This window comes from Triticum dicoccoides, chromosome 6A (assembly GCF_002162155.2).
Source record: "Triticum dicoccoides isolate Atlit2015 ecotype Zavitan chromosome 6A, WEW_v2.0, whole genome shotgun sequence".
NCBI lineage: Eukaryota > Viridiplantae > Streptophyta > Magnoliopsida > Poales > Poaceae > Triticum > Triticum dicoccoides.
Window position 1 is genome coordinate 497,933,553 of NC_041390.1, and position 27,500 is coordinate 497,961,052.

Consider the following 27,500-nt stretch of genomic DNA (forward strand, 5'->3'; position numbering starts at 1 on the left):
CCTGGGGGGTTAGTAGGTGAGATGGGTTGGGCCGGTCCAGCCGGGCCGACTGGAGTGGCCAGCTGGGCTGGTTGGCCCCAGGGGAGGGCTTTCTTCTCCTTTCTTATTGTTTTACTATTTCCTTTTATATTTTCTGTTCTCTGTTTAGTTCCAGCTTATTGAATGTAATATGTTGAATACAAAAATTGGCACATAAATATTGGGTCATATAATGGAGTTACACCAAAGGTTCAAAACATTATGAAAAGGATAAAGATTTGGTTATTTTTAAATGGTTAAGGTTAAATGTTGTTTGCTGCTCCTTTAAATATCCTAGAGGCATGTAAACACTCCCAATAATGTTGGTTGGTGTTTGTTAACTAGTTAGTGAATATTTACAACCTTTTGAACATTTTTAATTTACTATTTTAACAAATTATAATTTGACTTGTTATTTGAATTTGAATTTAAACATAGTTTGAAACAAGTGAGGTTTAGCAAAAATTAATTAATTATGATGACTTGGCATCATTAACAGGGGTTTACTGCAGCGTAACTATCGGTGTCTCACAAATATCCTCCACTACAAGAAATCTCGTCCCAAGATTTAAGAGGCGTAAGGTGGGGAGGTTTTGGTTACGAAATTCTAGCGGGTGTTCTCGGTCTTAGTTGCTCTTCTCGAAGAGGTCAATCCATAACGTTGAAGTCTTCATACCTCGGCTTCAGGTCATCATGATGAAGTCGTCATCCTTTCTTTGGAGTCTTCATTGTATGTATGAAGGACAAGGGGTAACTTCGGAAAAAGAACCTCCAAAAGGTCGACTATCTGGTTGATAACATCGGGGAAGGTGGCGGAAAGTAACTCTCGAATTGAAACTTAAGGAAATATCAAGGGTAAAGTAAGAAGGTGCAAAATAGAAGTTTCAAGCGCATAGGCAATCGTTTGATGCCTAAACGGAAGGTGAAAGGGTTTCAGGGCAACGAGAATAAGTATTGTGTCTGATACCGGAATTGATGATCTCATCGGAAGGTGGCTCGTGAATTACATATGAGGCCACGCGCAAGGAATATCTTTGGGAACAGGGGGTGTACAGGAGAGTCAGGTTTCGATCATGGGACCTGTGGGTTATGGGCCCACCATGTGAGTTGAAAGCAGGAAAGCACTATCAGGTGCACGGTCAAGATAGCAAGGTATGTCAGAGGATAGCATGTCAGTTATGTTGGCAACAATGTTGGTACCAAGGGCGAGGGACGAAGAGAACCATTTCCCTGCTCGTTGAAATGAGGCGGACCAATAGGCAAGGTTCTCGTCCATCGGTGGTTACCGGAATGTCATCAACAATAGTAACAGGGTCTTGCTGACAGAATTGTACACCGAGGTGTTTACATAAGCAGGAGAATATTACTGCTTAGATCATATAGATCACAAGAAACATTAAACCAACCAATGGGAAGAAAAATATGATTATCAGATTAAACAGAACAATGGAAAGGAAAATGTGTTTAAACACATATTTCAAGGGTATATCCTTCCCAAGTACAAGCAAAGTATGATATCCATGACAGGATATATCGTAGAAAACCCTTTAGGAAAAGGGAGAGAAATTTGATGACACATACAACGGTGTTTGGATGATTAATAAAGATTTTTTAGCATTGTTCTTCAAATGCTCTTATTGAAAAATCGGAGTACCACAGACAAGCTTCGAGATAGCATTGACATGGTCACTGGGTAAAGATCAGACTTTGGATACACAAAGGATTGATCAGGAACAACTTATAGAATAAGCCTTACAATTTCCTCATGGAAGAATGGATAACCTTGCTGAAAATGAATCTATAACAATAGGGCCTCCGGTTAGGTGTGCTAGGCACGACATCACCTTAACGGGTCCCGTAAAGATGTCGTAACTCCTGGAAATATGTTCCAACCATCATATCTGACCGAAATTCAGATCTGATTGGGGTCAGGATACCTCAGACTTAGGATGCCTGAGAAGAAGAGGTGCAACACAATTGACAAGACGACATTATAGAATTCTCGGGAAACAAACTATGGAAGCGAGTTCTGAAACAAGAGTTCATCATTTAACCAAGGAGAGGACGAGGAGATGGCTGATGAACTCAGCGACAATTCATTGAGATTTTCAAAAGATGGATTTCCACACTTATGTGAACAAGGAGATAACATTTGTCAGATCAAATGATATAATGAGGTATGCTCGAGGAAAACATACACAGTTAAACGTTGCTTGTAAGGTGCACCCGAAATATGGGCTTAGGTAGCATGATCAATGTTAGAATGGTGATTCAATAACCAATGGTCTAAGAATAAAATATCAACCATTAACTTCAAAGCAATATGGTTTCCATAAGTTTTGAAATTTACACCTCTCAGTCCATTTGTCGGTATTCCGGTTAGAAACAATGCGGGGACCAAAAAGGAATGGTGATGGCGAGAAGTATCACTCGTATCTAGAACTCTCAAGAGGTGGTGAAATTCCAACAACATTCTTGACCTAAAAGGTGGTAATATTCCAAGCTAAAGAAGAACAAATGCTGGATAGCAAGGAACTTAAGGTATAACACAAAACATGAACAAGTTTGTGTTGGAGGGGGGCAATAAAGTTGCAGATGATAACACAAATCTTTGAGGGGCAAGGGTGGTATTTCTCATCAAGAATTCAATTGATATCCTAGAAGAAGTCAAAATGCTGATGATGATCACGACAAATTTTGTCGAGATATTTCATGAAGATGTAATCGATCAGCGATGACATCAAGTCAAAGGAATGATGAAGCAAGAGGTTATTGGAACCACAGTTATGACACAAACTCAAAATCAAGCTTGTTGTATAAGGTGAAAGGGTATGACGAGGAAGATTGACGTAAGCTTAGCTATCGTCGCAAATTGGTGCTCCGAGAATAAGGACCAGGTAGCATAGTTAAAATCAGCACAATAATGATATATCCAACCATGCTAGGAATGATGTGATCGAGTCCAAACCCGTAAGCAATGATGGTTAATAAGAGTTGTTGAATCATAGTGCGGACTCGATTCAATTATCGGTGTTCTTGAGTGACTAATAACTCATAACCCGATGAAAGATTGGAGTCGGTGAGAATTAATTGTAGATGAAGAACTCATAAGGAGTTATGTAGTTCCATGATATTCTCGAGATACCAGGGTGTAATGCTAGACGGTAGATCAAAGTAAAGGTTGGACTGGTGTATTGATCCATAGAAGACAAGTGCTTAAACTTGCCCGTGAAATGGGATCAGAGAGAACATATGGTTGGAAACATGGTTGCGACGGATAAATTCATCGATACCAAAGGATATTATTTTAAGGAAATAGTTATTATTACGAGAAGCTTCCATGATAAGGTATACATCGTGTCCATGGGCATGAACACAGGGTTCAAGGTCGACTCCCACTTGTTCAATGCATAACCTTTCATTCACCTCTCGTATTTCGAAAATGACATTAGCTGTTGAAAGCTTTTACCTGGTGCAATACCAGATAAGTATGACCCGTGAAATCTTTTGAGTTCACACATAATAAGGAAGGTGTAGGTTCAACCCATCAGGGTATCTTAGGGACATATACCACAAATTTCGAAGTAAATAATACAAGCTTGAAAGTAGAGCATGGTTCACAAAGCAGCTTACCAAAGGCATTATACACCCATGGAAAAAGGCTCACAAGGTTATTAAATATGAAGAACGTTGTCGGATAAATTTCCGACAAGGGGTCTGGTGGTCCACAAGGGATCTGATGTGAGCATCGGTACTCAATCAGAGGAAGAAAGAATGCAAGGAGATCAGATTATAGAAACAACTGACTAACTCAAAGCTCAAATGCAAAGGAATTATGAATTCCAAGACAAGGGTTCAGAAGCAAAGCTCTGATTAGGGAAGGATAGGTAGAATAGCCTTAGGGGTACAATCAAGGTTGTCAGAATCGTGATTTTGAATCGGATCGGAGCTCTGATGGTAGAATCATAAATCATAGAATCTTCACTACCAGGATAGTAGAAACGTAGATTTTATGAACTAAAATCGTAGAATCAGATGGGTAAGTTTGGATCATAAAGTCATAGAATCGTATAACAGAATCACGATTCTAACAACCTTGGGTACAATCGATGGCAATTTGATTGGTTGAGATCCAGCTCGTGTTTAAAATGATGCCTGAGCCAAAAGGATAATTTATAAGGGTCAATTAATGATTGCGTGCATTCACAGACAATAATTCATTAGGCTCAAAATGGCAAGGACAAGGGATGTCAACGGGACTACTAGACATATGGAATTAACCATAATGCAAGCAAGCAAGAATTTCAAGAGGAATAGGCTTCTCGGGATTTTCGGAAGATCGAATGGTATTTCGAAGACCTTGGTGAAACACATGAACAACTGGGAATGATCAGATACTCGATAAGTGCGAGGAATTATCCGTAAGGGTATTCATGTGGCTAAGAATTGTAAGGCAGTAGGCACACAGTATTCTCGGAACAAAAATAGAGAGAATTTCAAGGTATCTTGTAATAACATGATCAACAGGGGATGATTGAATGAATGGAAAGTGTACGTGGTTATCCATAGGGTTTATCGATGGAATGGAATTGCAAAAGCGATGGTACAAGTCTCGGTAGAACATCTGAGAGTATTGTCAGAATCTTCTATTGAAGCAGTCGATCGTTCGGACTGAGGGGCTCTCCGGGAGAAAGTATTTACGAGAACCTAGAGTTAGGGTTAGGAAATCATTTAACCCGAATAGGTGAGAGATCAGAGTCCCAGAGTATAGATGAGGAGTAAAAGATCCTAATACCACCCAAATGGCGATGTGGGCCCGTAAGGCACACAGCCATGTTAGTAAAAAGTTTTGTAATGTCTAGACTCAACTTTGGCCAAGGAGTGTGGAAGGGGGATTCCTACAGGCAGTCGGCTCTGATACCAACTTGTGACGCCCCCGATTTTACCGTACACTAATCATACACGCAAACGTGTACGATCAAGATCAGGGTCTCACGGGAAGATATCACAACACAACACTACAAATAAAATAAGTCATACAAGCATCACATTACAAGCCAGGGGCCTCGAGGGCTCGAATACAAGAGCTCGATCATAGATGAGTCAGCGGAAGCAACAATATCTGAGTACAGACATAAGTTAAACAAGTTTGCCTTAAGAAGGCTAGCACAAACTGGGATACAGATCGAAAGAGGCGCAGGCCTCCTGCCTGGGATCCTCCTAAACTACTCTTGGTCGTCGTCAGCGGGCTGCACATAGTAGTAGGCACCTCCAGTGTCGTAGGAGTCATCGTCGACGGTAGCGTCTAGCTCCTGGGCTCCATCGTCTGGTCGCAGCAATCGGGTATAGAAAGGGGAAAAGGGGGGAGCAAAGCAACCGTGAGTACTCATCCAAAGTACTCGCAAGCAAGGAACTACACTACATATGTATGCATTGATATCAAATGGAAAAGGGGTAACATATGTGGACTGAACTGCAGAAAGCCGGAATAAGAGGGGGATAGCTAGTCCTATCGAAGACTATGCTTCTAGTAACCTCCATCTTGCAGCAGAAGAAGAGAGTAGATGCTAAGTTCACCAAGTAACATCGCATAGCATAATCCTAACCGATGATCCTCCCCTCGTCGCCCTGTGAGAGAGCGACCATCGGTTGTATCTGGCACTTGGAAGGGTGTGTTTTATGAAGTATCCGGTTCTAGTTGTCATAAGGTCAAGGTACAACTCCAAGTCGTCCTGTTACCGAAGATCACGGCTATTCGGATAGATTAACTTCGCTGCAGGGGTGCACCACATTTCCCAACACGCTCGATCCCCTTTGTCTAGACACACTTTCCTGGGTCAAGCCCGGCCTTGGAAGATCAACACGTCACAGCCCTACCTAGGCACAACAGAGAGGTCAGCACGCCGGTCTAAATCCTATGGCGCAGGGGTCTGGGACCATCGCCCATTGCACACCTGCACGTTGCGAGGGCGGCCGGAATGCAGACCTAGCAACCTCCATTACAAAGGAAGTTGCGTTACGCGGTCCAACCCGGCGCGCGCTGCTCAGTCGCTGACGTCACGAAGGCTTCGGCTGATACCACGACGTCGAGTGCCCATAACTGTTCCTGCGTAGTTGGTTAGTGTGTATAGGCCAGTAGCCAGACTCAGATCAAATACCCAGATCTCGTTAAGCGTGTTATTTTGAAATAACCGCAAACGCCGACCAGGGCCAGGCCCACCTCTCTCCTGGGTGGTCTCAACCCGCCCTGTCGCTTCGCCACAAAGTAACAGTCGGGGTCCGTCGGGAACCTAGGCCCACCACTACCTGGGTGGAACCACCTGCCCCTTCAGCCCCCAACATCAGAATCACTTGCGGGTACTCAATGAGCCGACCCGACTTTAGTCACAACATTTATATGTATAAAGTATATAATATATACCCGTGATCACCTCCCCAGTGATCATGGCCCGGTAGTATAGCATGGCGGACAGACAAGAATGTAGGGCCACTGATGATGAACTAGCATCCTATACTAAGCATTTAGGATTGCAGGTAAGGTATCAACAGTTGTAGCAACAATGACAGGCAATGCATCGGAATAGGATTAACGGAAAGCAGTAACATACTACACTACTCTAATGCAAGCAGTAGAGAGAAGAGTAGGCGATATCTGGTGATCAAGGGGGGCTTGCCTGGTTGCTCTGGCAGGAAAGAGGGGTCGTCAACAGCATAGTCGATCGGGGCACCAGCAGCGGCGTCAGTCTCGTAGTCTACCGGAGAGAAGAGGGGGAAGAAACAATGAATACAATGCAAACAGATGCATAACGATGCATGACATGACAAGTAACATTGCTAGGTGTGCCCTAACGCGGTATGAGGTGATACCGGTGAAGGGGCAAACATCCGGGAAAATATCCCCGGTGTTTCGTGTTTTCGGACAGATGAATCGAAGGGGGAAGTTGCGTGTTCGCTATGCTAGAGATGCGTGGTGGACGAACGAGCTGTGTATCCGAATTCGTCTCGTCGTTCTGAGCAACTTTCATGTACAAAGTTTTTCCATCCAAACTACAGTTTATTTTATATTAATTTTAAAAGATTTAAATCATTTTTAGAATTTATTTAATTATTTAAATCAACATTATCCAAAACAGTGCATGTTGATGTCATGATGTCAGCATGACGTCAGCAGTCAACTGTGACCGTTGACCGGTCAAACTAACGTGTGGGTCCCACATGTCAGCGACTGTTTGGCTAATTAACAATAGTTAATTAGGTTAACTAGTTATTTGGTTAATTAATCTTAATTAGTTAATTTAAACATAATTAATTAATTGATTGATTGATTGATTTTACTAATTATTTATTTGTTTATTATATATATATTTTAAATTTAATCTTTTTTCTAAACGTTCTGGGGGCAGGGCCCCACATGTCATAGGGCCAGGGGGCTAGCGGGCACGCGGTCGCGGTTGGGGCGCTCGCCCAAACGGGCACGAGCGAGGAGAAGCGGTGGCGCAGCTCTGGCGCCGGGCGCCGGAGGTGGCAGCGGAGGGGGGTGGGTGCGCGGGCGGGAGCGCTTGGGGAGCGCCGCGAGGCAGATGCGGCACGAGCGGGTGGTGAGCCCATGGTGGATGGCCCCGGTGTAGTCGGGCGAAGACTGGCGCGGCCAGGCGCCGACGGGCACGGACGGATGCGGCGGCAGGGCGTGCAGCAGGTCGCAACAGCAGCTGCAAGTAGTCTGCAGGACAGCAGAAGCAGCGAGAGGAGCAACTGCGGGCGCGACCGGGCGCGAGAGGGAGCAGTGCTTGGCGGGGCAGGGGCGCGGGATGGCCACGGCGGAGCGAGCTCCAGGCGCGGGTGTAGGCGTAGGGCCCGGTGCGCGGGCGGCGAGCGTGCCAGGGAGCGGGAGGCAGCGCGAGCAGCAGTAGGGCGAGGCGCGTGCCGGGCGATGCGTGCGCGGGCGCGCGTGCGGTGGTCGGCAAGCAGAGGGAGAGAGGAGGATCGGGGTCCTCACCGACGTTGAAGGGGAGTGGGGCAGCGAGGCGTGAGGGAGCTCGTCGGGAAGGTAGTCCGGCGAGGAGGGGCTTGACGAATCTGACGAGGGCGGCGTCGTGCGCGGTCGTCGGGGCTGAGGACGGGGACGACGGGGTCCAGCGGCAACGGGGTGGCGACGGCAAGCGATGGGGCGTGGCGTCAGGGTCGGGGCATTGGCCCGATCCAGATCCAGAAACGAGGAAGCAGGGAGGAGATCGGGAGGAATCGTGCGGAGGGAGTGGTGTTCGTGGGCTAGGATTCGATGTCCCCTGGGGGGTTAGTAGGTGAGGTGGGGTGGGCCGGTTTGACCGGGCCGACTGGAGTGGCCAGCTGGGCTGGTTGGCCCTAGGGGAGGGCTTTCTTTTCCTTTCTTATTGTTTTACTATTTCCTTTTATATTTTCTGTTTTCTGTTTAGTTCCAGCTTATCGAATGTATTATGTTGAATACAAAAATTGGCACATAAATATTGGGTCATATAATGGAGTTACACCAAAGGTTCAAAACATTATGAAAAGGATAAAGATTTGGTTATTTTTAAATGGTTAAGGTTAAATGTTGTTTGCTCCTGCTTTAAATATCCTAGAGGCATGTAAACATTCCCAATAATGTTGGTTGGTGTTTTTTAACTAGTTAGTGAATATTTATAACCTTTTGAACATTTTTAATTTACTATTTTAACAAATTATAATTTGACTTGTTATTTGAATTTGAATTTAAACATAGTTTGAAACAAGTGAGGTTTAGCAAAAAAATATGATGACTTGGCATCATTAACAGGGGTTTACTGTAGCTTAACTATTGGGGTGTCACACTCCCGGGGAGTATATGGGCCCTAATGGGCTTTAGTAGAGAGAGAGAGGCAGCCAGGGCAGGCCGCGCGCCCCCTCCCCCTCTAGTCCGAATTGCACTAGGAAGGGGGGCACCCCCTTTCCTTCCTCCCTCTCTCCCCCTTCCTTCTCTCCTAGTCCAACTAGGGAAGGGGGGATCCTACTCCCGGTGGGAGTAGGACTCCTCTAGGGCGCACCATAGAGGGCGGGCCCTCCCCCTCCTCCACTCCTTTATATACGGGGGAGGGGGCACCCCATAGACACAAGTTGATCATTGATCCCTTAGTCGTGTGCGGTGCCCCCCTCCAGCATAATCCACGTCGGTTATATCGTCGTAGTGCGTAGGCAAAGCCCTGCGCCGGTATCTTCATCATCACCGTTATCACGCCGCCGTGCTGACGAAGCTCTCCCTCGACACTAAGCTGGATCGGGAGTTCGTGGGACGTCACCGAGCCGAACGTGTGCAGATCGTGGAGGTGCCTTACTTTCGGTACTAGGATCGGTCGGATCGTGAAGACGTACGACTGCATCAACCGCGTTGTCATAACACTTCCGCTTATGGTCTACAAGGGTACATGGACAACACTCTTCCCCCCTCGTTGCTATGCATCATCATGATAGATCTTGCGTGTGCGTAGGATTTTTTTTGAAATTACTGCGTTCCCCAACAATAACCGCCCGCAAAAGAAAATCCATTAAGCAGGCTAATTAGCCTATTATTTTTAATCCATTTAGTAATCAAATTGATATTTCACATTAAATACATAATATATTTCATTTCCATATTACAACAACGAGGATTTCATAATTGAAATACATTAGACTATAGTTACACCATATAGGCATATAGCTAGCTACCCCATTACACAACATCACCAAATTTCACATGCAACATCTAAAACCTTTTGAAATTAGCACCCTACCACGCTCAATAGTTACATATCTTCAACAAAAACTATTACATGTACAGAGAACACTAAAAATGTTTGTCACCAAGTAAAAGAAATGTTTATCTATGGAGTGACACTTTCGGCTCGTGTGACCATTTGATAGACCATACTATTTCTATGGAGTGACCACACGTGGAGAACACTAGAAACATTTTTTTAATGTAGCCAATTTTTTTAATGTGTGGTCACTCCATTTGACAGACCATTGTCTCTTAAAAATGTCAAATGGAGCCTAATCATTTCACTGGAAAGAATTAGGTCACTATTTCTCTCTTAAAAAATTTGGGTGCGAACTGAGTGTAGCTTGAATGATCAGGTTCTTTGTGGTGGACTCAAGCAACCAGCCCGTCCGAAGCTTGATATTGGTGATTGTGTTTTTTTGGATTTATGATTTTCCAACGATGTTCATTTTGTAGGAGAAAGACGTTTTCATCGACTACGAAGGCGTTTGTGCTGAATCCATGAATCTTAAAATATCATGTTGGCTCAGTATTCTGAAGGTGTTCATAGTGGTAAATATACATGCATGCATTCAATAATTGTATGTACATGTATGTGAGCATCTGCATTTTTTGAGAGGTCACCACCACACTTAAATTAAACAGCCACAGTGTCAGGTACAAGCAAAAATCCAGGAATGGTGGATAACCAAATGTGCCTCCCTGCGGCTAAAGTGATCGAGCTTTCGCTAGATCGTGTGCTTCAAAATTTGCATTTTTTCCTTCATGAAAAACTTTAGAGTAGGTGAACTGCTGCATTCTCTTCTCGACGTCTTGGATAATTGGTGCTGAAAATCTCAGAAAATTGCTCGACAGGTGATTAACAGTTGACGGACAATCAGTAGCAATCAGAACTCTCTGAATATGAAGATCCTCTCCTAAGGAGAGGGCCTCACAGCAAGCATGTGCCTCCAAGCTCTCAGGTTCAGTAAGGCCCTCAAAGATAGTAACTGAAGCTCCCATATACTTTCCCTGGTCATTTCGACAGATGGGTGCACTGGCTCCCCTTGCATTATTTCTCGACACTGCTGCGTCAACATGTTGGGGAACATAGTAATTTCAAAAAAATTCCTATGCACACGCAAGATCATGAAGATGCATAGCAACAAGAGGGGAGAGTGTTGTCCACGTACCCTCGTAGACCGAAAGCGGAAGCGTTAGCACAACGCGGTTGATGTAGTCGTATGTCTTCACGATCCGACCGATCAAGTACCGAACGTACGACACCTCCGAGTTCAGCACACGTTCAGCCCGATGACGTCCCTCGAACTTTGATCCAGCCAAGTGTTGAGGAAGAGTTTTGTCAGCACGATGGCGTGATGACGATGTTGATGTTCTACCGACGCAGGGCTTCGCCTAAGCACCGCTACAGTAATATCGAGGTGGACTATGGTGGAGGGGGGCACCGCACACGGCTAAGAGATCAAACGATCAATTGTTGTCTCTATGGGGTGCCCCTGCCCCCGTATATAAAGGAGCAAGGAGGGTGCGGCCGGCTAGGGAGGAGGCACGCCAGGAGGAGTCCTACTCCCATCGGGAGTAGGACTCCCCCCTTTTCCTAGTTGGATTAGGACTTGGGAGGGGGAAGGAGTAGAGGAGAAGAAGGAAGGGGGGGCGCCGCCCCCCTCTCCTTGTCCTATTCGGACTGGGGGGAGGGGCGCGCGGCCCAGCCCTAGCCACCTCTCCTCTCTTCCACCTAGGCCCACTAAGGCCCATTAAGTCCCCGGGGGGTTCCGGAAACCTCCCGGTACTCCGGTAAAATTCCGATTTCATCCGGAACACTTCCGATATCCAAACATAGTCTTCCAATATATCAATCTTCATGTCTCGACCATTTATAGACTCCTCGTCATGTTTGGGATCACATCCGGGACTCCGAACAACCTTCGGTACATCAAAACATATAAACTCATAATATAACCGTCATCGAAACTTTAAGCATGCGGACCATATGGGTTCGAGAACTATGTAGACATGTCCGAGACATGTCTCCAGTCAATAACCAATAGCGGAACCTGGATGTTCATATTGGCTCCCACATATTCTACGAAGATCTTTATCGGTTAAACCGCAGAACAACATACGTTGTTCCCTTTGTCATCGGTATGTTACTTGCCCGAGATTCGATCGTCGGTATCTCAATACCTAGTTCAATCTCGTTACCGACAAGTCTCTTTACTCGTTCTGCAATACATCATCCCGCAACTAACTCATTAGTAGCAATGCTTGCAAGGCTTAAGTGATGTGCATTACCGAGAGGGCCCAGAGATACCTCTCCGATATTCGGAGTGACAAATCCTAATCTCGAAATATGCCAACCCAACAAGTACCTTCGGAGACACCTGTAGAGCACCTTTATAATCACCCAGTTACGGTGTGACGTTTGGTAGCACACAAAGTGTTCCTCCGGTAAACGGGAGTTGCATAATCTCATAGTCATAGGAACATGTATAAGTCATGAAGAAAGCAATAGTAGGTTACTAAAACGATCGTGTGCTAAGCTAACGGAATGGATTAAGTCAATCACATCATTCTCCTAATGATGTGACCCTCTTAATCAAATGACAACTCTGTTGGGGAACGTTGCAGAAAATTAAAATTTTTCCTACGGTTTCACCAAGATCCATCTATGAGTTCATCTAAGCAACGAGTCAAGGGAGAGAGTTTGCATCTACATACCACTTGTAGATCATGAGCGGAAGCTAGCCAAGGGGATGGTGATGATGGAGTCGTACTCGAACGTGATTCGGATCACCGATGTCCAAGTGCTGAACGGACAGCACCTCCGCGTTCAACACACGTACGGGACGGGAGACGTCTCCTCCTTCTTGATCCAGCAAGGGGGAAGGAGAGGTTGAGAAAGATTGCTCCAACGGTAGCACGACGGCGTGGTGTAGTTGGTGCAGCAGTACTCCGACAGGGCCTCGCCAAGCATATACGGAGGAGGAGAGGTGTTGGGGAGGGGAGGGGCTGCGCCTTGGCTTGTGTTAAGCTCCCATGCACCTCCCCAGTATATATAGGGGTGGAGGGGCTGGTTTCTTGCCCTCCAAGTCCATTGGGGCGTTGGCCAAGGTGGGAGGAAAGAAATCCCATCATTTCCTTCCCCACCGATTGTTATCCCCCCTTTTTAGGGATCTTGATCTTATCCCTTCGGGATATGATCTTATTCCTTCTAAGGGGGGATCTTGGTGCGCCTTGACCAGGGGTGTGGGGCCTTTCCCCCACTACTCATGTTCATGTGGTCCCCCCATGCAGGTGGGCCCCACTCCGGAACCTTCTAGAACCTTCCCGGTACAATACCGAAAAATCCCGAACATTTTTCGGTGGCCAAAATAGGACTTCCCATATATAAATCTTTACCTCCGGACCATTCCGGAACTCCTCGTGACGTCCGGGATCTCATCCGGGACTCCGAACAACATTCGGTAACCACATACAAACTTCCTTTATAACCCTAGCGTCATCGAACCTTAAGTGTGTAGACCCTACGGGTTCGGGAGACATGTAGACATGACCGAGACGTTCTCCGGTCAATAACCAACAGCGGGATCTGGATACCCATGTTGGCTCCCACATGCTTCTCGATGTTGTCATCGGATGAACCACGATGTCGAGGATTCGATCAAACCCTGTATACAATTCCCTTTGTCAATCGGTACGTTACTTGCCCGAGACTCGATCGTCGGTATCCCAATACCTTGTTCAGTCTCGTTACCGGCAAGTCACTTTACTCGTACCGTAATGCATGATCTCGTGGCCAACACTTTGGTCACCTTGAGCTCATTATGATGATGCATTACCGAGTGGGCCCAGAGATACCTCTCCGTCATACGGAGTGACAAATCCCAGTCTCGATCCGTGTCAACCCAACAGCTACTTTCGGAGATACCTGTAATGCACCTTTATAGTCACCCAGTTACGTTGTGACGTTTGATACACCCAAGGCACTCCTACGGTATCCGGGAGTTACACGATCTCATGGTCTAAGGAAGAGATACTTGACATTGGCAAAGCTCTAGCAAACGAACTAAACGACCTTTGTGCTATGCTTAGGATTGGGTCTTGTCCATTACATCATTCTCCTAATGATGTGATCCCGTTATCAACGACATCCAATGTCCATAGCCAGGAAATCATGACTATCTGTTGATCACAACGAGCTAGTCAACTAGAGGCTCACTAGGGACATATTGAGGTCTATGTATTCACACGTGTATTACGATTTCCGGATAATACAGTTATAGCATGAATAAAAGACAATTATCATGAACAATGAAATATAATAATACTTTTATTATTGCCTCTAGGGCATATTTCCAACAGTCTCCCACTTGCACTAGAGTCACCAATCTAGTTACATTGTGATGAATCGAACACCCATAGAGTTCTGGTGTTGATCATGTTTAGCTCGCAAGAGAGGTTTAGTCAACGGATCTGCGACATTCAGATCCGTATGTACTTTGCAAATTTCTATGTCTCCATCTTGAACATTTTCACGGATGGAGTTGAAACGACGCTTGATGTGCCTGGTCTTCTTGTGAAACCTGGGCTCCTTGGCAAGGGCAATAGCTCCAGTGTTGTCACAGAAGAGTTTGATTGGCCCCGACGCATTGGGTATGACTCCTAGGTCGGTGATGAACTCCTTCACCCAAATCGCTTCATGCGCTGCCTCCGAGGCTGCCATGTACTCCGCTTCACACGTAGATCCCGCCACGACGCTCTGCTTGCAGCTGCACCAGCTTACTGCTCCACCATTCAACATATACACGTATCCGGTTTGTGACTTAGAGTCATCCGGATCTGAGTCGAAGCTAGCGTCGATGTAACCCTTTACGACAAGCTCTTCGTCTCCTCCATAAACGAGAAACATGTCCTTTGTCCTTTTCAGGTACTTCAGGATATTCTTGACTGCTGTCCAGTGTTCCTTGCCGGGATTACTTTGGTATCTAGCTACCAAACTCACGGCAAGGTTTACATCAGGTCTGGTACACAGCATGGCATACATAATAGATCCTATGGCTGAAGCATAGGGGATGACACTCATCTCTTCTTTATCTTTTGCCGTGGTCGGTGACTGAGCCGAGCTCAATCTCACACCTTGTAACATAGGCAAGAACCCCTTCTTGGACTGATCCATTTTGAACCTCTTCAAAATCTTATCAAGGTATGTGCTTTGTGAAAGACTTATGAGGCGTCTCGATCTATCTCTATAGATCTTGATGCCTAATATGTAAGCAGCTTCTCCAAGGTCCTTCATTGAAAAACACTTATTCAAGTAGGCCTTAATGCTGTCCAGAAATTCTATATTATTTCCCATCAAGAGTATGTCATCTACATATAATATGAGAAATGCTACAGAGCTCCCACTCACTTTCTTGTAAACGCAGGCTTCTCCATAAGTCTGCATAAACCCAAACGCTTTGATCATCTCATCAAAGCGAATATTCCAACTCCGAGATGCTTGCACCAGCCCATAAATGGAACGCTGGAGCTTGCATACTTTGTTAGCGTTCTTAGGATCGACAAAACCTTCCGGCTGCATCATATACAGTTCTTCCTTAAGATGCCCGTTAAGGAATGCTGTTTTGACGCCCATCTGCCATATCTCATAATCATAGTATGCGGCAATTGCTAACATGATTCGGACGGACTTTAGCTTCGCTACGGGAGAGAATGTCTTGTCGTAGTCAATCCCTTGAACCTGTCGATAACCCTTAGCGACAAGTCGAGCTTTATAGATGGTGACATTACCATCCGCGTCTGTCTTCTTCTTAAAGATCCATTTGTTTTCTATCGCTCGCCGATCATCGGGCAAATCTGTCAAAGTCCATACTTTGTTTTCATACATGGATTCTATCTCGGATTTCATGGCTTCAAGCCATTTGTTGGAATCTGGGCCCGCCATCGCTTCTTCATAGTTCGAAGGTTCACCGTTGTCTAACAACATGATTTCCAGGACGGGGTTGCGTACCACTCTGGTGCGGAACGTGTCCTTGTGGACCTACGAAGTTCAGTAGCAACTTGATCCGAAGTACCTTGATCATCATCATTGGTTTCCTCTTCAGTTGGTGTGGGCATCACAGGAACATTTTCCTGAGCTGCACCACTTTCCCGTTCGAGAGGTAGTACTTCATCGAGTTCTACTTTCCTCCCACTTACTTCTTTCGAGAGAAACTCTTTTTCCAGAAAGCATCCGTTCTTGGCAACAAAGATTTTGCCCTCGGATCTTAAGTAGAAGGTATACCCGACAGTTTCCTTAGGGTATCCTATGAAGACGCATTTTTCCGACTTGGGTTCGAGCTTTTCAGGTTGAAGTTTCTTGACATAAGCATCGCATCCCCAAACTTTTAGAAACGACAGCTTAGGTTTCTTCCCAAACCATAATTCATACGGTGTCGTCTCAACGGATTTAGACGGTGCCCTATTTAAAGTGAATGTAGCTGTCTCTAGAGCGTATCCCCAAAATGATAGCGGTAAATCAGTAAGAGACATCATAGACCGCACCATATCCAATAGAGTGCGATTACGACGTTCGGACACACCGTTTCGCTGAGGTGTTCCAGGCGGCGTGAGTTGTGAAACGATTCCACATTTCCTTAAGTATGTGCCAAATTCGTGACTTAAATATTCTCCTCCACGATCTGATCGTAGGCACTTTATCTTTCGGTCACGTTGATTCTCCACCTCATTCTGAAATTCCTTGAACTTTTCAAAGGTCTCAGACTTGTGTTTCATTAAGTAGACATACCCATATCTACTTAAGTTATCAGTGAAAGTGAGAACATAACGATATCCTCCGCGAGCCTCAACGCTCATTGGACCGCACACATCGGTATGTATGATTTCCAATAAGTTGGTTGCTCGCTCCATTGTTCCGGAGAACGGAGTCTTGGTCATCTTGCCCATGAGGCATGGTTCGCACGTGTCAAACGATTCATAATCAAGAGACTCTAAAAGTCCATCGGCATGGAGCTTCTTCATGCGCTTGACACCAATGTGACCAAGGCGGCAGTGCCACAAGTATGTGGGACTATCGTTATCAACTTTACATCTTTTGGCATCTACACTATGAACATGTGTAATATTACGCTCGAGATTCATTAAGAATAAACCATTGACCATCAGAGCATGACCATAAAACATATCTCTCATATAAATCGAACAACCATTATTCTCAGACTTAAATGAGTAGCCATCTCGTATTAAACGAGATCCAGATACAATGTTCATGCTCAAACTTGGCAATAAATAACAATTATTAAGGTTCAAAACTAATCCTGTAGGTAAATGTAGAGGCAGCGTGCCGACGGCGATCACATCGACTTTGGAACCATTCCCGACGTGCATCGTCACCTCGTCCTTCGCCAGTCTCCGTTTATTCCGCAGCTCCTGCTGTGAGTTACAAATATGAGCAACGGCACCGGTATCAAATACCCAGGAGTTACTACGAGTACTGGTAAGGTACACATCAATTACATGTATATCAAATATACCTTTGGTTTTGCCGGCCTTCTTATCTGCTAAGTATTTGGGGCAGTTCCGCTTCCAGTGACCCTTCCCCTTGCAATAAAAGCACTCAGTCTCAGGCTTAGGTCCATTCTTTGACTTCTTCCCGGTAACTGGCTTACCAGGCGCGGCAACCTCCTTGCCGTCCTTCTTGAAGTTCTTCTTACCCTTGCCCTTCTTGAACTTAGTGGTGTTATTGACCATCAACACTTGATGTTCTTTCTTGATTTCAGCCTCTGCTGACTTCAGCATCGAGAACACTTCAGGAATGGTCTTTTCCATCCCCTGCATGTTGTAGTTCATCACAAAGCTCTTGTAGCTTGGTGGGAGCGACTGGAGGATTCTGTCAATGACCGCCTCATCTGGGAGGTTAATGTTTAGCTGGGTCATACGGTTGTGCAACCCAGACATCTTCAGGATGTGCTCACTGACAGAATTGTTTTCCTCCATCTTACAACTGTAGAACTTGTCGGAGACATCATATCTCTCGACCCGGGCATGAGCTTGGAAAACTAGTTTCAGCTCTTCGAACATCTCATATGCTCCGTGATGCTCAAAACGCTTTTGGAGCCCCGGTTCTAAGCTGTAAAGCATGCCGCACTGAACGAGGGAGTAATCATCAGCGCGAGTTTGCCAAGCATTCATAATGTCTTGGTTCTCTGGGACGGGAGCGTCACCTAGCGGTCCTTCTAGGACATATTGTTTCCTGGCAGCTATGAGGATGATCCTCAGGTTCCGGACCCAGTCCGTATAGTTGCTGCCATCATCTTTTAGCTTGGTTTTCTCTAGGAACGCGTTGAAGTTCATGTTGACATGAGCGTTGGCCATTTGATCTACAAGACATATTTGCAAAGGTTTTAGACTAAGTTCATGATAATTAAGTTCTAATCAAATTATGAACTCCCACTCAGATTAGACATCCCTTTAGTCATCTAAGTGTTACACGATCCGAGTCAACTAGGCCGTGTCCGATCATCACGTGAGACGGACTAGTCATCGTCGGTGAACATTCTCATGTTGATCATATCTTCCATACGACTCGTGTTCGACCTTTCGGTCTCCGTGTTCCGAGGCCATGTCTGCACATGCTAGGCTCGTCAAGTTAACCCTAAGTGTTTTCGCTGTGTAAAACTGTCTTACACCCGTTGTATGTGAACGTAAGAATCCATCACACCCGATCATCACGTGGTGCTTAGAAGCGACGAACTGTAGCAACGGTGCACAGTTAGGGGAGAACACTTCTTGAAATTTTTGTAAGGGATCATCTTATTTACTACCGTCGTCCTAAGTAAACAAGATGCATAAACATAATAAACATCACATGCAATTATATAGTTGTGACATGATATGGCCAATATCATATAGCTCCATTGATCTTCATCTTCGGGGCTCCATGATCATCTTGTCACCGGCTTGACACCATGATCTCCATCATCATGATCTCCATCATCGTGTCTTCATGAAGTTGTCACGCCAACGACTACTTCTACTTCTATGGCTAACGCGTTTAGCAATAAAGTAAAGTGAGTTACATGGCGTTCTTCAATGACACGCAGGTCATACAAAAAATAAAGACAACTCCTATGGCTCCTGCCGGTTGTCATACTCCAAGGGGATGGTGATGATGGAGTCGTACTCGAACGTGATTCGGATCACCGATGTCCAAGTGCTGAACGGACAGCACCTCCGCGTTCAACACACGTACGGGACGGGAGACGTCTCCTCCTTCTTGATCCAGCAAGGGGGAAGGAGAGGTTGAGGAAGATTGCTCCAACGGCAACACGACGGCGTGGTGTAGTTGGTGCAGCAGTACTCCGACAGGGCTTCGCCAAGCATATACGGAGGAGGAGAGGTGTTGGGGAGGGGAGGGGCTGCGCCTTGGCTTGTGTTAAGCTCCCATGCACCTCCCCACTATATATAGGGGTGGAGGGGCTGGTTTCTTGCCCTCCAAGTCCATTGGGGCGTTGGCCAAGGTGGGAGGAAAGAAATCCCATCATTTCCTTCCCCACCGATTGTTATCCCCCTTTTTAGGGATCTTGATCTTATCCCTTCGGGATATGATCTTATTCCTTCTAAGGGGGGATCTTGGTGCGCCTTGACCAGGGGTGTGGGGCCTTTCCCCCACTACTCACGTTCATGTGGGTCCCCCCATGCAGGTGGGCCCCACTCCGGAACCTTCTAGAACCTTCCCGGTACAATACCGAAAAATCCCGAACATTTTCCGGTGGCCAAAATAGGACTTCCCATATATAAATCTTTACCTCCGAACCATTCCGGAACTCCTCGTGACGTCCGGGATCTCATCCAAGACTCCGAACAACATTCGGTAACCACATACAAACTTCCTTTATAACCCTAGCGTCATCGAACCTTAAGTGTGTAGACCCTACGGGTTCGGGAGACATGTAGACATGACCGAGACGTTCTCCGGTCAATAACCAACAGCGGGATCTGGATACCCATGTTGGCTCCCACATGCTTCTCGATGTTGTCATCGGATGAACCACGATGTCGAGGATTCGATCAAACCCTGTATACAATTCCCTTTGTCAATCGGTACGTTACTTGCCCGAGACTCGATCGTCGGTATCCCAATACCTTGTTCAGTCTCGTTACCGGCAAGTCACTTTACTCGTACCGTAATGCATGATCTCGTGGCCAACACTTTGGTCACCTTGAGCTCATTATGATGATGCATTACCGAGTGGGCCCAGAGATACCTCTCCGTCATACGGAGTGACAAATCCCAGTCTCGATCCGTGTCAACCCAACAGCTACTTTCGGAGATACCTGTAATGCACCTTTATAGTCACCCAGTTACGTTGTGACGTTTGATACACCCAAGGCACTCCTACGGTATCCGGGAGTTACGCGATCTCATGGTCTAAGGAAGAGATACTTGACATTGGCAAAGCTCTAGCAAACGAACTAAACGACCTTTGTGCTATGCTTAGGATTGGGTCTTGTCCATCACATCATTCTCCTAATGATGTGATCCCGTTATCAACGACATCCAATGTCCATACCCAGGAAATCATGACTATCTGTTGATCACAACGAGCTAGTCAACTAGAGGCTCACTAGGGACATATTGAGGTCTATGTATTCACACGTGTATTACGATTTCCGGATAATACAGTTATAGCATGAATAAAAGACAATTATCATGAACAATGAAATATAATAATACTTTTATTATTGCCTCTAGGGCATATTTCCAACAAACTCATGTCTATGGTTAGGAAACATAACCATCTTTGATCAACGAGCTAGTCAAGTAGAGGCATACTAGTGACAATCTGTTTGTCTATGTAGTCACACATGTATTATGTTTCCGGTTAATACAATTCTAGCATGAATAATAAATATTTATCATGATATAAGGAAATTAATAATAACTTTATTATTGCCTCTAGGGCATATTTCCTTCACAACATTGATCTTTGCTACCCCAACTGGTCCTTTCAGCCAATGTTTCACTGATGGTCTAATCGGTCCCGTATGGTTCTTTATCTCCTTCCTTGGCAAAGTCTCCAGATCTTTTAAAAACTTTTGAATAAAAAAAGTAGATAGTGAACTCTGGAAGATCTCTTCGTGCTTTGCTTTCCTTCTTGCCCACCATATTGACCATAGGGTAACAATGACCATGGTAAAATCTTTCTCATTCAGAGTATCCTGCATAGTGCACAGCCACAACGATGCATCGACAGTTCCACAAGCAATCATGTGTTCAACTACGTTATCATCCATAAGGGCCCAAACACATATTGACATGCAGCAGTCAATGAGCGCGTGTCACCAACCATACTTTGGAGTGAGAAGGAGATCCTAACTAACAAAATAAGGCATCTGGTGCTGCACATAAAACACTCACCTCCATCTCATATGTGTCGATTCTTCAAAGTCTCCCGTGTTGGGATTTAGTTCTTTGCCAATCTCCATGCAAAGTTCTTCACATTTCCAGGAACTCTAGTTTTCCATTGATTTACCCATTGGTTCTGTGACGCCCTTGTATCTGAGTTGTTGCCACGATTTTCTAGCCAATCCTCCCTTCTCCTCTTAGTACCCACAAGTAATCGATATGCTGATCGGACTGAAAAAACTCCTGTTCGTTCATAATGCCAAGCCCACCAGTCACTGGATGTGGACGTACTTATCGGGATATTAAACAGAGCATCAGCATCGATGGGGTTCATATGCGTAGTCATAGCCGCTCGATTCCACCTTCTCATCGGCCCCTCAATCAAATCTGAAACAAGAACTGGGGGGTCATCCGAGACTGGATGTAGAGCCCTAAGCAAATAGTCTCCCGGGATCCAGTTCTAGTTCCAAATATGTGTCGTCGTACCATCACCAATCCGACGAACCAAGCCCTGTTTTAGAACTTCCAGACCTGCGTGCACTGCTCTCCAGACCTGTGATGGTTGCGATCCAGTTCTGCATCCAACAAATCAACCAAAGGAAAAATACTTTGCTTTAAGAAGTCTAGCGCTTAATGAGGTCGGCTCTTGTAAGATTCTCCATCCCTACTTTGCTAACATGGCTAGGTTAAACAGTTCAGTATCCCGGAAGCCCAAGCCCTCCATGTATTTGGGTATGGTCAAATCATCCCACGACACCCATGCGGTCTTCCTCTTTCCATCATGGCTACCTAATTTTTTTCCGTACCATTGTATTCACTTGATTGCAAAGGCCTCGGGGCAACAGGAAACATGACATAGAGTATGTCGGAATCGCTTGAGCTATGGACTTTACAAGAATTTCCTTTCCAGCAGTAGCCATGCATCTTTCTATCTAACCTTGAATCTTGACCCATAATCTGTCCTTTATATATTTGAAAGATCCATTAGTACTCCTTCCCACATCAGACGGCAAACCGAGATACCGTTCATTCAAAGATTCGTTAGGATCATCACAAAAAATAATTCATTAGGAACATTTAAAATAACTTTAATGGAAATCCTTGTAGGTTCAAGACACCCCTTATACCAAAGAAAATGGAGGACTTCGCTAAATTGACTCTCTGTCCAGAAGCATCACAGTAGACGCCCTAGATATAATTTGGGTCACCATTAATTCTAGAGATCTCTTAATTCTAATTCGCAAGGATGACGTAGACGCCCTAGATCCACGGCTGACAGCCCACAGGCCGCAACGAGCCCAAACCACACCTCACCCGGTGCGACCCCTCCAGATCTCCAACTGGACCACCGCCCCTATGGCCGCCACCAGCTCGCCGTCGACGGCGGCGGCGGCGATGTGGGCCTTCGCCGCCGCTACTTGCGTCAAGCTTCTGCTCGTCCCCACCTACCGCTCCACCGATTTCGACGTCCACCGGTACTGGCTCGCCCTCACCCACACCCTCCCCGCCCGGCAGTGGTACACCGACGCCTCCTCCCAGTGGACGCTCGACTACCCGCCCTTCTTCGCCTACTTCTCCCGCCTCCTCTCTCTCCCCGCGCCCTTCGTCGACGCCTCCCTCGTCGCCATCCCTGTGCCTGCCTCGCCGCCCTCCTCAGCCTACATCCTCTACCTCCGCTTCACAGTCGCCTTCTCGGACCTCCTCCTCCTCCTCGCATCCGTCCTCCTCCTGGCGAGGGACGCTCGCCGGAGGCAGCGTCCGTTCCTCGCTCTCTTGCTCGTCCTGTGGTCACCGGCGCTGCTCATCGTGGACCACATTCACTTTCAGTACAACGGGTTCCTGATGGGGCTGCTGTTGCTTTCTCTGCATTTTCTAGAGCAGGGGAAGGATCTTGCCGGGGGAGTAGTCTTTGCAGCGTTGCTTTGTTCGAAGCACCTCTTTCTCGTGGCTGCACCTGTCTATTTCGTGTACTTGTTCCGGCATTATTGCTGTGGCCGGGGCCTAGCGAGGGGCCTTGGGAGGCTCGTTCTCATGGGTGCTGGCGTGGTTGCTGTTTTTGCCATGGCATTCACACCCTTCGTGTACTACGGGCAGGTGAGTTGATCCCTTAGTTCATTTTGGAATTGGATGTCTCTTCATGATCATTTGGTCATTGTTGTTACAGTCATAAGTTAGAAATCAAGTTTAGGAGGCATTGTGAATTGATGAGAATGAGAACTGTTATAGAGTTAAATTCTAGTCAGTCAACATTGAATTTGGTAGAAATCTGCAAAATTTCGAGTAGTTCCTGTGTTCGTGCTGGTTTGCAAAAGAAAAGGTATATATGGAACAGAAGCTGATAGACTTGTGCAAGTCTCTCATAGCTTTTGTTTCAGCTCTGGTAATTGCTATGGCGTACAACTGAAGATGCTCTCATCTTGGTCCACTTACAGTTGTTGAACAAAATGGTGTCTCTGTAGTCAAGGCTATGCAACATCTCTTTGACTAGTTTTTGCTGTCATCTCTTCTGTATGTGGAACACATATATAGTCTATTCATTCTCTAAAAAAAAGAATTTACAATTCTCATGCACATAAGTATGTCCAGAAATCTGCACTCATAGAGACCATTATGTTGGCTAAAATTCAACAACGTGAGTTTAGGAGTGAAATGCACCGATAGTCCATTAACTCAAACTCGTTGCACACTTTAGGCCAAGAACTCGGAAAGTGATCGATTTAGGCCATAAACTCGTTTATTTGATCAATTAAGGCCAAAACCAATGCAGAAGAGAAAAAACGGTCCATGTGGGTGCCATGTCGGTGTATCTTGGACTGCTGATGCTTGGTTTAATTTTTACAGGGTGTTTACTGCAAAAGAATCCGTCACAATTTAGCTAATGACACATTTTAAAAAAGATTAGCACACAATGCGTTGGATGTGAATCGAACCTAGGCTTCACGGAAAATGAAGGACACCTCTAACCACTAGAATGCATGCTATTTTGTGTATGTAGCAGGTTAATTAGTTATTTGTACACGCAAGGATATCGTTTATTGGTTTTCTACGAAAACAACCAATTATTAATGAGATGATGTTATTTGCGGGTTTTTTTTAAGCAGTGCACTATGGGAGGCTCTAACTGAAGATGCTCTCATCTTGGTCCACTTACAGGCGTTGAACGAAATGGTGTCTCTGTAGTCAAGGCTATGCAATACAGTATCGCTTTGACTAGTTTTTGCTGACATCTCTGTTGTATGTGGAACACATATATAGTCTATTAATTCTCTCAAATAAATAGAATTTACAATTCTCAAGCACATAAGTATGTCCAGAACTCTGCACTCTTAGACACCATTATGTTGGCTAAAGTTCAACAACGTGAATTTAGTACAGGTATTTAGCAAGAAATATTTTCTGCCTGTATATTGCTAAGTTGCATGAAGGCATTTTCCTTAATGTGAGTTTGTCTATAACATTTTGTCATTTCTATTTTATGTGTCAACAGCGATTGTGTGATCTCATTAATTTAATCATAATTCTAGCCATTTAGCACTGAATTCGGTAGAAATGGTGAATTTGTAATAATCAAATAATTCTTATGCTGGTGCTGGTTTGCACAAATACAAAAGGAATATCAGCTGATTACTATGCCTTGTAACTTTTGTTGCGGAACTTGCACTCTTAAATATCATTGGGTTTGCTTGAACTAGGTCAATTTCCTGCAAGCATTTGGAGTGAATTTTTTTCCTGCAAGTATTTAACAATAGGCATTATTCTTTATACATCATACTAATTTTGGTTTCATGAAGATATTCACTCTAATGTAAATTTTAGCATTTGCCACGTAAACAGTCATTACCAATATGCTCTCATGAATTTAGTTGTACTGTTGACACCATGGCTACCACACTTATTGCTTTGGTAATTTTGCAGATGCAACAGCTCTTAAGCCGATTGTTTCCTTTTGGTCGGGGTCTATTTCATGCTTACTGGGCTCCAAACTTTTGGGTATTCTATATAGTACTTGACAAGATCCTTGCATTTCTTCTTAGAAGACTAGGATTCAGTATTGAGATACCTGAAGCATCATTTACTAGGGGGCTTGTTGGTGATTCATCTCCTTTTGCTGTTCTTCCAAAGGTTGTCTCGTCTACTGTCCCTTTTTTTTACCCAAGAGAAGAATGTTGAACTCTATAGTTTGATAAACTTTGTTATTTGAACCTTATGGATTGCAGGTCACCCCAATAACTACCTTCTTATTGGTTATACTTGCTATGACTCCTTGTCTTGTCAAAGCATTCGCTAACCCCCAACCGAAACACATAATTAGATGGGTGGCATATGCTTGTTCATGTGGGTTTATGTTTGGATGGCATGTACATGAGAAGGCATCACTTCATTTCACCATCCCACTTGCCCTAATTGCCATGGATAGCTTGGACGACATCAGACATTACTTCTTATTGTCAATAGGTATGTTTCTGCCACAGTTTAATCTTGCTCAATGTCTGCACGGTTCCAATTGCAACATTGTCATTGTTGTTTCTTTCACTTCCTTTGATGCTATGTCAACAACTTTGGCAAAGTGTTGTCTTCTAGCATCACCACAATGTGAAGCGCTTGAGTCCTCTGAACAATTGCTACATGTTTTTGTTTAAACACCGACTTGTGCACTGATGATGTTGCTGTTTGTGTTCTGTAATATTCACTTGTTTGAACAAATTGTATTTGCAGTTTCATGCTACTCTCTGTTCCCATTGCTGTTTGAGGACCAAGAATACCCAATAAAAGTGCTGCTGCTGTTGACCTACAGTGCTCTCATGTGGGTAGGGTTTTCAACCCATTTCGCTGCAAACCCTGCTCCGGGAGGGAAGAAATTAGATGCATCAGACAGCATAGTCGAGAAAAAATTCACTGGATGGATCAGTTTGGGATATCTTCTAGGAATGTTTGCTATAGAATTCTGGTCTCGACTATTCCATCACCATGTATTTGGGGATAGACTTCCGTTCCTACCTCTCATGATGGTTTCAGTGTACTGTGGCGTCGGAATGATGTACTCATGGATATGGCAGCTATCTTGGATTATCAGGCACACTTGATATGATCTTCAGTGATCAGTACCAGCACTCTTTCTAACCCATCAGCCGAGACAAAGTTTGATGACTCGCCCCCTTGACTGATGCATTGGGCAATCATTGTTGCTGCTTCCAAGGACATTTTCTTATGGTTTATACATTCAATTCTACAGCGTCAACGAAATTTGGGGGATGTAATCTTGTTATGATGTAATATCTGTTACAGTGTAGCTGCATGTATAAGCCCAGTCTTCATGGTTGGGAATATCTTTCCCTGACAATTTTGACAACCTGATGTGTTGAGTGTGTGATGTAAAAAGGAAAATTTCCAGTTTTTCATTACAGAAAAATTGAGTCATATGCTATCTGTATCCATGTAGTTACCGACATCTGCATTTCATGTTCGAGATATGGCTCGCATACAATCTCTTGAGAAATGTGTATACCTACTGTTTTGGCAGGTAGCACGCGAAGACTGCAGGAAAAATGTTTGGCAGGGAGTCTTACGAAGCCTTTTTAAAATCAAACTTAGAACTGAGCCAGGAGACAAAAATGTGTAGTCCTTGGCATTTCCTTTTATTCAGGGGACGTTCTTTGCATTTCTTCTTCAGTGTCCATTGGAGTTTATTTGCTTGCAACTACTATTTGTTTTTCTTTTTCTTTTTTTAATTCATTTCATTTTCATTTGACTTTCTTTTCTTTCCTTTTTGTTTTGATTCCATCTTTTATATTTTACTTTATTTTTGCTTTGTCTATTTATTTCCACTTATTTTTCCTTCTTATTTTAAATATACCTATTTTTTTATTTTTATGTCCTCTTTGTGCTAAATACATGTTTTTTCTGGGATGCAAGAACATTTATTTTTCCATATACATGTACATTTATTATGCAATAGATGAACATCCTTTTGCAATACACGAACATTCTTTTGATAGTTAGGAACAATTATTTTAAAATACACAATTATCTCAATACATACTAGTGTAAAAATAGGAGACCTATTTTTGTGATTCTGTTATACTATTTTCAATAAAAAAAACTCTTCATAGCATTTAAAAAAATCAAAATAATCTTCATAGTCCAGAAGGCCAAGGCACCGAGCCAATCCTTCACCATATTCCAAATGTGTAGCGAGAAGCGGCATTCAAAAGGCAAACGCGCCGCCGTCTCCAGGCCCCTATTACACAAGGGGCAAAGCCCGCAATTCGGCCATCCATGCCTGGCAAGACGGTCCACTGTCCATTTTAAACAATGAGCCAA

The 27,500-nt window shown here is 44.7% G+C and overlaps 1 protein-coding gene across 1 annotated transcript; it reads left to right on the plus strand.

Moving 5' to 3' along the window:
• The first annotated feature begins 22,445 nt into the window (after positions 1-22,445).
• LOC119317466 (probable dolichyl pyrophosphate Glc1Man9GlcNAc2 alpha-1,3-glucosyltransferase) lies at positions 22,446-25,834 on the plus strand. The gene is made up of 3 exons (XM_037591929.1): positions 22,446-23,273; positions 25,095-25,301; positions 25,397-25,834. Exons 1-3 carry the CDS (start codon positions 22,536-22,538, stop codon positions 25,817-25,819), a joined length of 1,368 nt encoding a protein of 455 aa, XP_037447826.1. The 5' UTR covers positions 22,446-22,535; the 3' UTR covers positions 25,820-25,834.
• The last annotated feature ends 1,666 nt before the right edge of the window (positions 25,835-27,500 follow it).

What these genes read in the sequence shown, in the direction of transcription:
- LOC119317466 (XM_037591929.1), top strand. Translation starts at nt 22,536, where the DNA reads ATGGCCGCCACCAGCTCGCCGTCGACGGCGGCGGCGGCGATGTGGGCC. An exon ending in CCTTCGTGTACTACGGGCAG is followed by an intron (nt 23,274 to 25,094) that starts GTGAGTTGATCC and finishes GTAATTTTGCAG; the next exon opens with ATGCAACAGCTCTTAAGCCG. An exon ending in CTTTTGCTGTTCTTCCAAAG is followed by an intron (nt 25,302 to 25,396) that starts GTTGTCTCGTCT and finishes TATGGATTGCAG; the next exon opens with GTCACCCCAATAACTACCTT.